Source organism: Saccharomyces mikatae, assembly GCF_947241705.1.
Source record: "Saccharomyces mikatae IFO 1815 strain IFO1815 genome assembly, chromosome: 12".
Taxonomy (NCBI): domain Eukaryota; kingdom Fungi; phylum Ascomycota; class Saccharomycetes; order Saccharomycetales; family Saccharomycetaceae; genus Saccharomyces; species Saccharomyces mikatae.
This window is the reverse complement of record NC_079267.1, coordinates 448,064-461,686: the sequence shown is the minus strand read 5'-3', so window position 1 is coordinate 461,686 and position 13,623 is coordinate 448,064. Positions and strand designations below refer to the sequence as shown.

General features: G+C 37.6%; 7 protein-coding genes across 7 annotated transcripts; 5 read left to right on the top strand and 2 right to left on the bottom strand.

The window, feature by feature from the left end:
* Window positions 1-4: 4 nt before the first annotated feature.
* On the top strand, window positions 5-877 carry USB1 (phosphoric diester hydrolase; the record flags this gene model as incomplete). The annotated part of the gene is made up of 1 exon (XM_056224242.1): window positions 5-877. One exon carries the CDS (start codon window positions 5-7, stop codon window positions 875-877), a length of 873 nt encoding a protein of 290 aa, XP_056078180.1.
* A 465-nt stretch (window positions 878-1,342) lies between these two features.
* Window positions 1,343-3,652, top strand: ACE2 (DNA-binding transcription factor ACE2; the record flags this gene model as incomplete). Its single annotated transcript, XM_056224240.1, has 1 exon — window positions 1,343-3,652. The coding sequence occupies one exon, from the start codon at window positions 1,343-1,345 to the stop codon at window positions 3,650-3,652; it is 2,310 nt and encodes a 769-aa protein (XP_056078179.1).
* Window positions 3,653-4,102: 450 nt separating this feature from the next.
* Window positions 4,103-5,371, top strand: ZRT2 (low-affinity Zn(2+) transporter ZRT2; the record flags this gene model as incomplete). Its single annotated transcript, XM_056224239.1, has 1 exon — window positions 4,103-5,371. One exon carries the CDS (start codon window positions 4,103-4,105, stop codon window positions 5,369-5,371), a length of 1,269 nt encoding a protein of 422 aa, XP_056078178.1.
* Window positions 5,372-5,664: 293 nt separating this feature from the next.
* DIP2 (snoRNA-binding rRNA-processing protein DIP2) lies at window positions 5,665-8,496 on the bottom strand (the record flags this gene model as incomplete). Its single annotated transcript, XM_056224238.1, has 1 exon — window positions 5,665-8,496. The coding sequence occupies one exon, from the start codon at window positions 8,494-8,496 to the stop codon at window positions 5,665-5,667; it is 2,832 nt and encodes a 943-aa protein (XP_056078177.1).
* Window positions 8,497-8,724: 228 nt separating this feature from the next.
* On the bottom strand, window positions 8,725-9,622 carry DCN1 (NEDD8 ligase DCN1; the record flags this gene model as incomplete). Its single annotated transcript, XM_056224237.1, has 2 exons — window positions 8,725-9,555; window positions 9,620-9,622. 2 exons carry the CDS (start codon window positions 9,620-9,622, stop codon window positions 8,725-8,727), a joined length of 834 nt encoding a protein of 277 aa, XP_056078176.1.
* Window positions 9,623-9,826: 204 nt separating this feature from the next.
* Window positions 9,827-12,379, top strand: APC2 (anaphase promoting complex subunit 2; the record flags this gene model as incomplete). The annotated part of the gene is made up of 1 exon (XM_056224236.1): window positions 9,827-12,379. One exon carries the CDS (start codon window positions 9,827-9,829, stop codon window positions 12,377-12,379), a length of 2,553 nt encoding a protein of 850 aa, XP_056078175.1.
* Window positions 12,380-12,623: 244 nt separating this feature from the next.
* SMKI12G1920 (putative amidotransferase) lies at window positions 12,624-13,379 on the top strand (the record flags this gene model as incomplete). Its single annotated transcript, XM_056224235.1, has 1 exon — window positions 12,624-13,379. One exon carries the CDS (start codon window positions 12,624-12,626, stop codon window positions 13,377-13,379), a length of 756 nt encoding a protein of 251 aa, XP_056078174.1.
* Between the last annotated feature and the right edge of the window lie 244 nt (window positions 13,380-13,623).

Genomic DNA, 13,623 nt, shown 5'->3' with positions numbered 1-13,623 from the left:
GCTCATGGAATTCATATCTATAGATTATTCTAGCAGTGACGGTAGTGATACCGAAAGTGAAAGTGTCGACGAAGTTGAAGCCCAAGTTGAAAACGCAGAGAAAAGTAACATAGAGGAAGCAGGCTGCACTGATTTACCTGCAATTCCAGATTCAGTTATATCTAAGTATCATATCACACCGAACCTACAAAAGTACGAATTGCAAGATATGCATATAGGTCGATTTTGGCGTTCATTTACCTATTTTGAGTGGCGTCCAACTCCAGCGATTCGTCGACAACTTCAACAAATTATATGTGAATACAAGGAAACGTTCATGAAACAGGAATACACCAATTTGAGCCAATTGCCAGATTTTGATCCGCTATTCATCTCGCATTTGGGAGCCCCCAAGCCCTTACACATTTCCTTAACACGATCGCTGCTATTCGAAACTGAAGAGCAAAGACAGACTTTTATCCATGAAATACATAATGGTTTACAAAACCATAGAATATCTCCCTTTACACTCGAAATTTGCCCATATCCAAAATTGTATATATCAGAACAGGCCAATACGTTGTACCTCGGTCTCCCTGTCTCGGGGCGCTGCAATAGAACACACCTTTCTCCTTTCCAAACCATAATAGGAGAAGCACTTCAGAAATCAAGAATTCCGGACTATCAAGAGCTGATTGTAAACCTGCACAGTTTACATATTTCAATTGCCGTAGCTAGCAAGGCTTCACAAGTCACGCTCAAGCGTTATCAGCAACTTAACGAGACCATGGGAGCACTCATGCTACTGAACAATAAATCCGCATACCAGTTGGAGCTCTTCGTTAACTCTATAAATTGTGATGAGAACCGCCACTCTATTAAAATTCCATTTACTTAAAGATGTTCGAGGAATAGCCGCCCATGGGGTCTGGACGTAAAAAGTGGTTCATAAACTAAACACTAATATCACCATATACGGAAACATCTAGAAACGGCAAAATGTAAACATATGCAGTTTGGGAAAATTTCAGGACTCTTTTGGTTTGCACGTAAAGGTTAAGGATGCTTGGTAGCCAGTAAATCAATTTCAGAAAACGTTTAACCATTAACGGGCAGATATTAAGGAGGGGTGCTGTTTGTTTACTGGCAATTATATTGTTCATTCTCTTTTTCTGAAGATTTTATAGTGTACGTATACTTATAACAACCTCTCTCCGCATTGTACCTAACAACTAAAAACTACGTTACAGAGAAAAAACAAACAATCAATTAAAGTATCAGGAGGAAGAAACAACAAGATAAAAACACGAGGAAAAATAAAAAAAGAACTTACTATTACAATAATTTAGTGCTAGTATAAAATATGGATAACGTTGCTGATCCGTGGTACATAAGCTCCTCGGGCTTCGTGAAGGACCTTCAAGATGAAGACTATAATCAACATCCTGATAATGTCAATGCTAACATACCGCAATCCGAAAATTATCCTTTGAATAATGATAATGCCAATGGTCTTGATAACTTGATAGGAATGGACTACTATAACATTGATGACCTGTTGACTCAAGAGCTGAGAGACCTAGATATTCCTTTAGTACCTTCCCCTAGGGCTGGTGATGACCTTTGTGATAAAAAAAATATGGACAGCGCTTGGAGTTTTGGTGATGACAACAATAAATTTTCTCACTATAGCAAGAAATCAATGTCATCACATAAGAGAGGTCTAAGTGGCACAGCAATATTCGGATTTCTTGGTCACAATAAAACATTGAGTATCTCCAGTTTGCAGCAATCTATTCTAAACATGTCAAAAGACCCTCAACCTATGGAACTCATAAACGAATTTAAAACCCAGACTGCAAAAGCCAATAATGAGGATTTTGCCCAAATAAGGGAAAAGGATGGTGAAAATAGCTATTTAAGTCAGGTCTTGCTAAAACAGCAGGAGGAGCTAAGGATTGCGCTTGAGAAACAAAAAGAAGTGAACGAAAAATTGGAGAAGCAGTTAAGAGATAATCAGTTACAGCAAGAAAAATTGCGAAGAGTATTGGAAGAACAAGAAGAAGTGGCTCAAAAATTAGTATCTGGGACTGCAAAGTCCAACTCCAAACCCGGATCACCAGTAATATTAAAGACACCAGCGATGCAAAACAGTAGAACAAAGGATAATGCTATAATCGTCACGACAAACTCTGCAAATGGAGGGTATCAATTCCCCCCACCGACATTAATATCTCCTCCTATGTCCAATACATCAATGAATGGTTCCCCATCCAGAAAATACCGTAGGAACAGATATCCGAATAAAAGCCCAGAAAGTAACGAGTTGAACCTATTTCCCTCTAACAGCGCCTACTTAAGAGATTCTGAATTGCTCTCATTTTCTCCACAGAATTATGATTTAAATATGAATACTCTTGCATATGATTATGAGTACAACAATAGGGACAAAAACGATAATAGTAAGAGAATCAATACAGGCGACAACATTTCCCGACTGTTTGAAAAGACTTCTCCAGGTGAAATTAGTACCTCTCCAAGGATAAGTGGAAACGGTTTGAGATCACCATTTCTCCTCATTGCCGATAAAAACAGGGATGACCGATATCTCGCTAGCACGTTCACACCTAGAACACAGTTATCACCTATTCATAAAAAAAGAGAATCTGCAGTTTCCACAGTCTCGACTATTTCACAATTACAAGATGATACTGAACCCATCCACATGCGAAATACCCAGATCCCAATGGCTAGAAACGGAAACGCTTTGCCATCATCCACCATATTACCTCCAATTCCGGGTTCCAGCAATAACACACCAATTAAAACTTCTCTACCACAAAAGCATATATTTCAACATACACCCGTTAAAGTCTTACCAAAGGACAGAAATAATCTAGATCCTCTTTTAAACGCACCAGATTTAACAGAACATCAGCTGGAAATTAAGACACCAATACGAAGAGACAGCCAGAATGAGATGGATTGTCGTACGCGAGCACCACCTATTGCACGGAATCCTCATAAAAGCCCTACTTTGGACATTACTCCTCCCCCTCCAGGCGAAATAATACCTAGAACATCACCTATGAAAATCACGAAGAAGCCAACAACGCTGCCTCCGGGTACCATTGACCAGTATGTTAAGGAACTACCCGATAAACTTTTCGAGTGCCTGTATCCTAACTGCAGCAAAGTATTCAAACGCAGATACAATATAAGGTCCCACATTCAAACACACTTACAAGACAGACCATACGCATGCGACTTCCCCGGTTGCGCAAAAGCATTTGTCCGCAATCATGATTTAATAAGACACAAGATTTCCCATAACGCCAAGAAATTTATTTGCCCATGCGGAAAGAGATTTAACAGGGAAGACGCCCTAATGGTGCACAGAAGTCGGATGGTTTGCACGGGTGGTAAAAAACTAGAGCATTCTATCAGCAAGAAGCATATATCACCCAAAAAGAGCCTACTTGACAGCCCATATGAGACAAGTCCCGTGAAAGAAACTATTGCCCGAGACAAAGATGGAAGTGTCCTAATGAAAATGGAACAACAGCTGCGAGATGATATGCGGAAACACGGATTATTGGATCCACCACCATCCACGGCGCCATATGAAAAAAATCCGAGTCCTACCCCTTCGAACGAAAGTGTCGGTCTCTGACGAGTATTTATCTGTGCATAAGGTTTACGCAATAAATAATAATACCAGTATTAATAATACATTTACTTCTTTATGATGTACACTACCGTAGTCTTGATGGATCAAAAAAGGGCACTGATGGCTCGTTCAGGGTGATATAACCCTAAAGGTTGTCTACGGATCTTTCGAGAACGAAAAATTTTCCACAACCTTTAGGGTATAATGCCCTTCAGCTACTATATAGTAACTTCACGTATCCTTGGGTAAAATATAGTGTGGAGGACAACTTAAATGACGCAACGTTTTAGGTTGCACAATCCATATACCAATTATATATGATGTGTGGTTATTCAATCATATACCCTGTTGGTTAGATCGGAGGCAAATCGCTAATCGAAATCTGAGAATTTAACGGTGCATTATCCAAAGAAACGCAGTAGCCCTTTTTAAGTGATACCGCATATTGGAAATATGATTGATCTTATAGTGAGGGATGACTCCACAGATAGTTGTCAAGCTTCCAATGACTATAATGGACATGCAGGTCTTCGAATTTTGGCAGTATTCATCATACTGATATCGTCAGGATTGGGAGTTTACTTCCCAATTTTGTCATCACGCTATTCGTTCATAAGGCTACCAAATTGGTGTTTTTTTATAGCGAAGTTCTTCGGTTCTGGTGTTATTGTAGCAACGGCCTTTGTTCATCTTTTACAACCCGCAGCTGAAGCTCTGGGGGATGAATGTCTTGGTGGTACGTTTGCTGAATATCCGTGGGCTTTCGGAATCTGCTTAATGTCACTTTTCCTGCTTTTTTTCACTGAGATCATTACGCATTATTATGTAGCGAAAACACTGGGCCATGATCATGGTGACCATGGGGAAAATACTAGTATCGATGTGGATGTTCCAAGTTCCGACCTTGCCGTAAGCAATATTGACTCGCAACCTGCATCTTTCAACAATGAAGCCGTTTACTTCATTCATAACAACAAGACCCCCTATACTACCAGAAATGAAGAGATTGGTGCGACTCCTATAAAGGAGAAAGAACCCAGCTCAAATATCACTAATTATGATCTTGAAGCCGGAAATACAGAATCAATTGCTAATGAACTATTTCCAATGAGCTCTCATGCAACAAATATCCCTTCTGTACCTGGAAAAGACCACTTTTCTCACGAAAATGATCATCAAGATGCTTCCCAGTTAGGTACACGAATCGAGGAGGAAGATAAAGAGCAATATTTAAATCAGATGCTTGCTGTATTTATTCTAGAGTTTGGTATCATTTTCCATTCTGTATTCGTGGGTCTTTCGCTGTCTGTTGCCGGCGAAGAGTTTGAAACTTTGTTCATTGTTTTGACTTTCCACCAAATGTTTGAAGGGTTAGGTCTTGGTACAAGGGTTGCAGAAACGAATTGGCCGGAAAGCAAAAGATATACGCCTTGGTTGATGGGGTTGGCCTTCACACTGACGTCCCCCATAGCAGTCGCAGTAGGTATTGGTGTGAGACACTCTTGGATTCCCGGTTCCAGAAAAGCATTAATTGCTAATGGTGTTTTCGACTCGATATCATCAGGTATCCTAATTTATACTGGGCTGGTGGAGTTAATGGCTCATGAATTCTTATATTCAAATCAATTCAAAGGTCCCGGTGGTCTCAAGAAGATGCTTAGCGCTTATTTCATCATGTGTTGCGGAGCTGCTTTAATGGCTCTACTGGGGAAATGGGCATAAGTTTCAGTGCATATTTTATTAGCGTAAGCGATTATTCATTACCAAAAAGATGCATGATGTATAGTTTTACACTTGTTATGAACAACCTCAGGGGAAACTTAGCAAAACCGAAAACAGTAGCAAAAAGGTATAAATTACTCAAACACCGTCACCTGAATAAATCTATTATTTCAAAAGGTAGTTTGAGTGTTAATTTTTATATTCGTGATTGTATAGTATACAAATATTTTAATCTATCTTTTTAAAATGTAAAAAGGAGGAGAATGCGGATATTATTTAAGATAACAGTTTTATTACACAACCGTTTCGAAAAATCTCTTTCTTGCGCCATTACTCTCTTTTTCCTGTTGATCATATTCATCAACAAATTCGTAGTTGTGTCTTAGATTCCATTGTTGTTTAATGAATTTGAGACCCTGAACATTAAATCCTAAATCATCCTCGGTAGATTTTAATGCATTTCTTAATTCAGTCTTCACTCTACTTACTTGACATTTCAATTCCTCATTTTTCTGAGAAACCAGTTCTTTATGATTAAACTTGATAATGAAAAACAAGTTTTTACAAATTAATGGTAGGTGAGAGTGCAACAAACTTTTATTTTGCATAATTGAATCAATAAACTTCAAAAATTTTAGGACATAAGAGAATGGCATAACCATCAATGCATCTTCTAACTGAGAGGATCTTATTCTTAACAAAGTATCCATAATATATTGTTCAGGCGTCTTATTTACGGCAATCAAGACAGAGTTGCCTTGTGGTTTTATTGGTGCTTCACCTAACTTCTTCCTTTGCCATAACTTCATATCCCTGCTATATGCTTCAATACCTTCAATTTCGGCAATCCCTAAGTCTAATGCCTCCATCAATCTTTCACCAGCCTTTAACGATTCCAGCGTTTGTTTATGAACTCCAGATACTTCATCGTCAACACTTTCGCCTGTTGCATCGCCTTTGAATGCATCATCACCATTTCCTTCTTCTAAAGAAGTTAGCAACGTATCTTCATACTGTTCTTCAAGTTCCTTCTCTTTTTCTTCTTCCAAGAATACCTGATCTTCCGTTTCCTCCCAAATTCTTATACTGTGATCATGGGATGAAGAAACAACAAAGCTACCATCGGTAGAAATTGCTAATGCCCAAACTTCGCTTTGATGAGCGTATAGTTTTTGAATACATTCAAACTTTTCACCGTCCCAATATTTCACCACTGCATCTTTGGAACAACTGAAAAAATTGTGCGATTCTGGTAGGAACTTAACGCTCATAATGGAGTCCTGATGGGCAAATAAAGATTTGTGACAATCACCAAAATCTAAGCCCCAAATTTTGATATTTTTATCAGCTGAGGATGTGATGATCATCTTAGAATCGAATGAGATATCAATAGATAGTACAGGTAATTTATGCCCATATAAACTTAAGTAAAACTTCATTGAATCCAAAAAGAATACCTTAACAGTGTTATCTAGCAATGAAATGGCAAGGTACCTATCATCTGGAGAGATTCGTAAACTTAATATGTCGTCATTTAATTCCAAAGTTGTATCATGGTTCAATTTTAAAATGGGTAGGAACTTATCCTTAGTACCTGGCACTAGGGTATTCTCAACTTGGAAATCCCAAAATTTGACGGTTTTATCCGCAGATCCGGTTACCAATCTTTTACCATCAGACGTTAGATCTAGAGACCAAATTGCAGCATCGTGCGCATCCTCAATGGTATCCAAAAGACTTGAGGATGCTAGATCAAAGAGTTGCAACTCCCCGTTTCTTGTCCCCAGAATTACTAATAACCCACCTGGCAAAAATTTACAAGTTAACGCATATCCACATTCAAAAGTTCTGATACATTTGTGCGTTTTTACATTCCAGATTTTCAATGAACCATTGGATGCTGTAGCTAACAACCTGTTATCATCACTAATATCAATACTGCGCATATCCGTTCGTTGTCCTTGCAATTCGATCGTATGGGTCTTAAGGGGGGCAGGACTGGTTGGCTCTCTTTTTTCATATGGAATGGAGTAATATTCTATAGTATTATTAGACGTGGTCAACACCAATTCTAATTTGGAACTTGTGATTGTTGTCCATGATGCAGATTTTATTTTATACAGTGATCTTACGGTTTGAAAAGGATGCAAAATAAGCGAGGAATAGGAATCTTTAATAGATTTTGTAATTTCTTCATCTGTTAAACCTTTCTCTCTTAATCTCTTCTCTCTTTTCTTTAAACCTCTTGCTATTTCTTCTTCTTTCCTAATCCTAAAAATTTCAATAGTTTTATCAGCGTTTTGAATGTAGAAAAAAGAATTTCCATCGGATGTGTTTGTTATGAATTCAATCTTCAACCCACGTTGCTTACTTTGCTTTTCAAAAGTACCCATTTCGGTTAATTTTCCCCCTAATTTGTCATTCTCAATATTCAACTTCCAAAGTTTTACCTGGCTATCTGTACCAGTTGTGATTAGTAAATCATCTTTTACTGAAAGGCCCCAACACTCCCCAGTATGTGCAATATGTGTCTCAATACACTGTTGTGTTTTCAAATCCCATAACTTGATCATTCCATCTTTGGAAGTGCTGATCAACCAGTCTTCTCCTTGGCACCAAAATCCAGTGATGGAATCCTTGTGTGATCTGAGTTTATAAAGACCTACTTCACCAACAAGATCCCACACAATGATATTAGAGTCCTTGGAACCAGAAATCAATCGTGTGCCGGTCCCGTCAAATTGTAACAATGTTATGGCTGCTTTGTGGCCGTTGAAGTTCAAAAGCACAGTCTTGGACATCAAATCCCAAACTTTAATGACACCATCTGCGTACCCAACGGCTAACAAATCCGTATCTTGATGTACTTCCAAATACGTACATTCTGCAGGCTTGGCACCCCTGGCGTCAGACGCACCTGGAGGCAAGCCATCAGATAATGTACTCATCAAATCTCCAGTTTTAATATCCCATACATTAACGTTCTCAAGGGCGCTCGTGATCAATTGTCCCGGCCCACTACCACTCTTAGTTCTGGATGACGCAGGTAACCAAACACAGTTGGCGTTGGACGCTATTACACCGAAAGATGCAGATTGCTCGAAACGTTGGTATGATTTAACCATAATAGCACTTATCCCGAACTTCACTGACCTTTCTACTGTCTACTCTCTGGTATGCTTAAGGTTTTATACATTATGTATATCTATAGAGTGGAAAATGAAAATTTCCTGAAAATTTTTCCACAGCTCATCGCGTTTTTATCTCCGTCTTATTCCCGTCGATAATTTGGAAGGGTAATTAAGTTTATGCAATTGTAATAGCAGAGTATGTTTACTTGTATGAAAACATGTTCATTGCTGATCTTGCAGATACTCGTAGAACTCATCGATAATGAATGGCCAGGCTGCACTTTCGTCATAGTCGTCCATTATTTCCCTCACGGTAGAATATTTTTTGAAAAACACAAGTAACATTTGCCATGTATCCTTATTTATCATCATTTTCCCCTCATCGTGAAGGAAACGAAACCATGCCTCTAGCAGGTTTTGTTCTATAGATACTGGGTACTCTGGTCGAAAAAAGAGCTTCCAATATTGAATACATTCGTTTATATCTATGTCTTTCCGATACGAGTCCAGAAGTAAATGGAAGGTATAGTTATAGATCAGGGTGAAATATTGCAAGTTTTGACGTAATTTAATGTCCAATCGTTTCATACACTCTTGCATGTCTAAAATTGTAGAACAACCCTCTATAAACCATTTTGACAGAAACTGCTCCCGTCTCAAAGGTTCTTCTAGTTTCGTATACCCTAGTAAATGGACTAAGCATAACGTTGTTATATTTTCTAGATTGTAACCCAAATCTTCAATGAATTTAATCAGTGAGTCTATATCAAACAAGCTGTTATTGCTGTAGTGCTCGAAAAGCTGTACCAGTTCCTTGGGGTATACGATTGGGTGAACCGGGGTCGAGACCTCGTCAGTAAACGTCCCTATTTCCTTGTCGTAATAATCATTGAGCGCATAATTGATATTCCAATGATTACGCTGTAAGTACTTCCTAGAAACGTTAAGGTCGCATTTGGTCAGCGAGGTGAATGATTCAATCGCCTTTTGTTCCGGACTTACTCCTTTTTCTCTTGTCTTATTACTCTGTAATGAATCACATAGAGAGCGCCTCTTACCAATAGAGTGTTAGTATTCGAAGAGCCTGTCAGTTGAAAAAAATAAAACAAATACATACCATGTTCCATATATAATACCGGCTGACACGATTTTCTTTTCTTACCTTATTTGTACGTTATTGCGCATGTTCTTTAAGCATCCCAAATTTTCAAACCTTTGGTTACAAAAACAGTAATAATAAAAGGACTAGAATATAGAAAACTAAACGAAAACCGATTCTTGCGGAATTGTATATCTTTATGGCAAATAGTTAAGTTGTTGCGTTATGTCATATCAGATTGCTCCAACTCGAGATTTAAAAGTTATTACGGATGAGTTGCAAACACTTTCTTCTTACATCTTTCACACGACTATCGCGGATGATTTGAACTCTTTACTCATATGGACGAGCCCTAACGATCCCAAGAGTAACCATCAGCTACGCCCCCCAAGTCTCCGTATTAAAAATATCATTAAGGTACTGTTCCCTAATAGTGCGTCTACTTCCCCATATAGCGTGGTAAATACTGGACAAACAAGCAATTCAATAGTTAATGAGGGCAATACAAACAAAGAGTTGCAACTACAACTTTTATCGACGCTGAAAGAGTATTACATTTTCCAAGTTCGCTATCATTTTTTTTCACATTTTGAAAATATCAACTATTTAAAAGATATTCAACGATGGGAGAATTATTATGAATTTCCGTTACGTTACGTACCTATTTTTGATCTAGACATCAACGGTTGGTCCCTCGAACTTAATTCATTAAGGCATTACTTGTTAAATAGAAATATGAAGTTTAAAAACAATTTAAGAACAAGATTGGATAAATTAATAATGGATGATGATTTTGACCTTGCTGATAATTTAATACAATGGCTTAACTCCGCGGACGGTTCATTATCCTCGATGGAATTGATAGTGAATGCTCTTTTCAACAAAATCAACAAATTTTGTGAAGATACCATGAGTGGAGTATGGAATAAAAGGTTTATGATTATGGAAACGTTCAATAAATTCATCAATCAATACTGGTCTCAATTCTCCAAATTGATCGGCTGCCCCGAGGATGATCATGAATTGACCACTACAGTTTTCAACTGTTTTGAATCGAATTTCCTCAGGATAAGAACAAAAGAAATTTTTGATATATGCGTCCTGGCTTATCCTAACTCGAAAGTTACGTTATTGGAATTGAAGAAAATTATGAAAGATTTCAAGGATTATGCGAATATCGTAACAACATTCCTGTCGGATTTTAAAAAATACATTCTAAACCCTAGCATTACTACGGTGGATGCTTTGTTGAGATATGTCAAAACTATTAAAGCGTTTTTGGTCTTAGATCCAACAGGAAGATGTTTACACTCGATAACTACATTTGTCAAACCATATTTTCAGGAGCGTAAACACTTAGTAGACTTATTACTATATGCAATGTTGGACTTGCCTGAAGAAGAACTAAAGGAGAAGATTACTTTTAAAGTAGATATTAAGGCGTTAATCTCACTTGTAGATACTTTGCATGATTCTGATATCAGCCAATTTACGAATGTCATGAAAAGAAATAAAAATAAAAAAGGCCCCTTTCTATGGAATCTCAAGGTCAAAGGAAAAAATGGACCTTCCCCGACAAGTCAAACGATGATCTATCAACATATACTTAATTATTACTTAACTTGGGTACCAGAGCCTAATGACATGATTCCTGGTAGTGTTAAATCAAGTTGTATCAAAACAAATTTATTTGAAGTACTTTTAGATCTTTTTGAATCGAGAGAATTCTTTATATCAGAATTTCGAAATTTGTTGACTGATAGATTGTTCACTCTGAAATTCTATAAATTGGATGATAAATGGACACAATGTTTGAAGTTGATAAGGGAAAAAGTAGTCAAATTTAGAGAAACAAGTCACGTCAACTATATAACAAACGGCATATTAGGACTGCCCGAAACAACTGCTCCCTCAGCAGATGCAGATCAATCCAATCTTAATAGCATTGATGTAATGCTCTGGGATATTAAATGCAGCGAAGAGTTGTGCCGCAAAATGCATGAAGTTGCTGGATTAGATCCAGCAATATTTCCGAAATTCATTTCGCTGTTATACTGGAAATATAACTGTGATATGCAGAGTTCCAACGAACTAACATTTCATCTACCAATACATTTGAAAAAAGAGCTACAGAAGTATTCTGATGTATATTCACAGTTGAAACCTGGAAGGAAGTTACAACTGTGCAAAGACCAAGGAAAAGTAGAAATAGAGTTAAACTTCAAGGATGGTAGGAAATTAGTGCTGGATGTTTCCTTAGAACAATGCAGCGTAATAAATCAGTTTGACTCTACGGATAATAAATCGATTTCTTTGACATTGGAGCAACTATCCGACTCGCTAAATATTACACCTCCAAGACTCGTTCATTTGTTAGATTTTTGGATCCAAAAAGGCGTGATTTCAAAAGAGAACGGAGTTTATTCCGTCATAGAGAATTGCGAGACAGATTTTGACAAAGTACATAAAGACATCCCAATGGAGACTGAGAATAATAACCGTGGCCTACGTAATGAATCTGAAGCAGAGAGAAAATGTGAGTTAACGTTACAAAGAAGTTTGCCATTCATCGAAGGAATGCTGGCTAACTTAGGTGCCATGAAACTTAATAAAATCCATTCGTTTTTGAAAATCACGGTGCCAAAAGATTGGGGATATAACCGGGTCAGTCTCCAACAACTAGAACAGTATTTAAGTGCTCTAGCCGATGAGGGCAGGTTAAAATATATTGCCAATGGCTCATACGAAATAGTGAAAAACGAACATAAAACCTTATGATCGGTATGCAGTTTTTTTAGTATCACTCACTACAGGGTGTTTTCTTTTTCTATCACTTAAGTGTCAACGCGCGGAAAGGTGGCAGCGATAGATATGTTGCGCATGAAAAAAGGAAGATAAGGTTTTTATTTACACATCGATAACTGACATAGTTTAAATAACCTATTGTTGATATTGAAAAAAAAGGTTGCATTAACATATTTGAGTACTAAATTATTTCAAAAAATTCAAAGAAACACTAAAAATGACAGTAAAGAAAATAGCTATTCTTTATACAGATGAAGATAACGAATGGAGTAAACCTTGGGGCAATTTTGTTGACATGGCTATCAATCTATTGGAACAAACTAAGAAGCTGGAATGTGTTAAAGATGAAGTGGACTATGAAGTCTTCCATGTGCAAAATGATGTGTTTCCTCAATTGTCGAATTTTCAAAAAGATGAATATTTGGGCGTATACATCACTGGTTCAAAATATGATTCTTTTGACAAAGAAATTAAATGGATTATTAAGTTAAGGAGTTTATTGAAGAAGATGCTAACCAGCAAGATTGAATATCCACCTGTCGCAGGAATATGTTTTGGCCACCAAGTTATTGCAGCTGCGTTAGGCAGCTCTGTTGGTCGGAACCCAAAAGGCTTCGAAGGTGGGGTCGTACCGTTGAGATTGAACCTAGTAGGCCAAGAGTTATTTGGTACCCAAGAATTAAATCTTTCTGAAGTTCATAGTGACTGTGTGTTCGATGTCCCAGAGGGGTACCAAAATTGGGCGTCAAGCGAGAAATGTCCCCATCAAGGGTTCTATAAGCAAAATAAAGTACTGACGTTTCAAGGGCATCCTGAATTTAATAGTGAAGTCGCACAGAAGGGACTGTTAAAGTCTCAAGACAAGCTTGGTCTTGAAGAATTTAATAGGTATGAAAGACAGTGCAGAGAGCTGGATAATAATGGTATACAGGCCGCCAGAAGTATTTGGAAGTTATTTTTGCAAAAAATATGAAACATCCTGATTGCTTTACATAGTGTATAGAGTACACCCAAAGAAATAAAAAGTTTATAAAGACGTGTTTAACTATTTAATGTCAATTCATTTTATGCGGGGTCTATCTGGAAACCTTGTCTGATTTTTTCAGAATTCACTTTCAATTTTTGCTTGAATGTTTTCGATAATAAGTGACACTTCAGTAGTACAAAGTTTCGCCTCTTAAGTTGAATATTGTAGACCCTTCTTGTGTATTTTATGT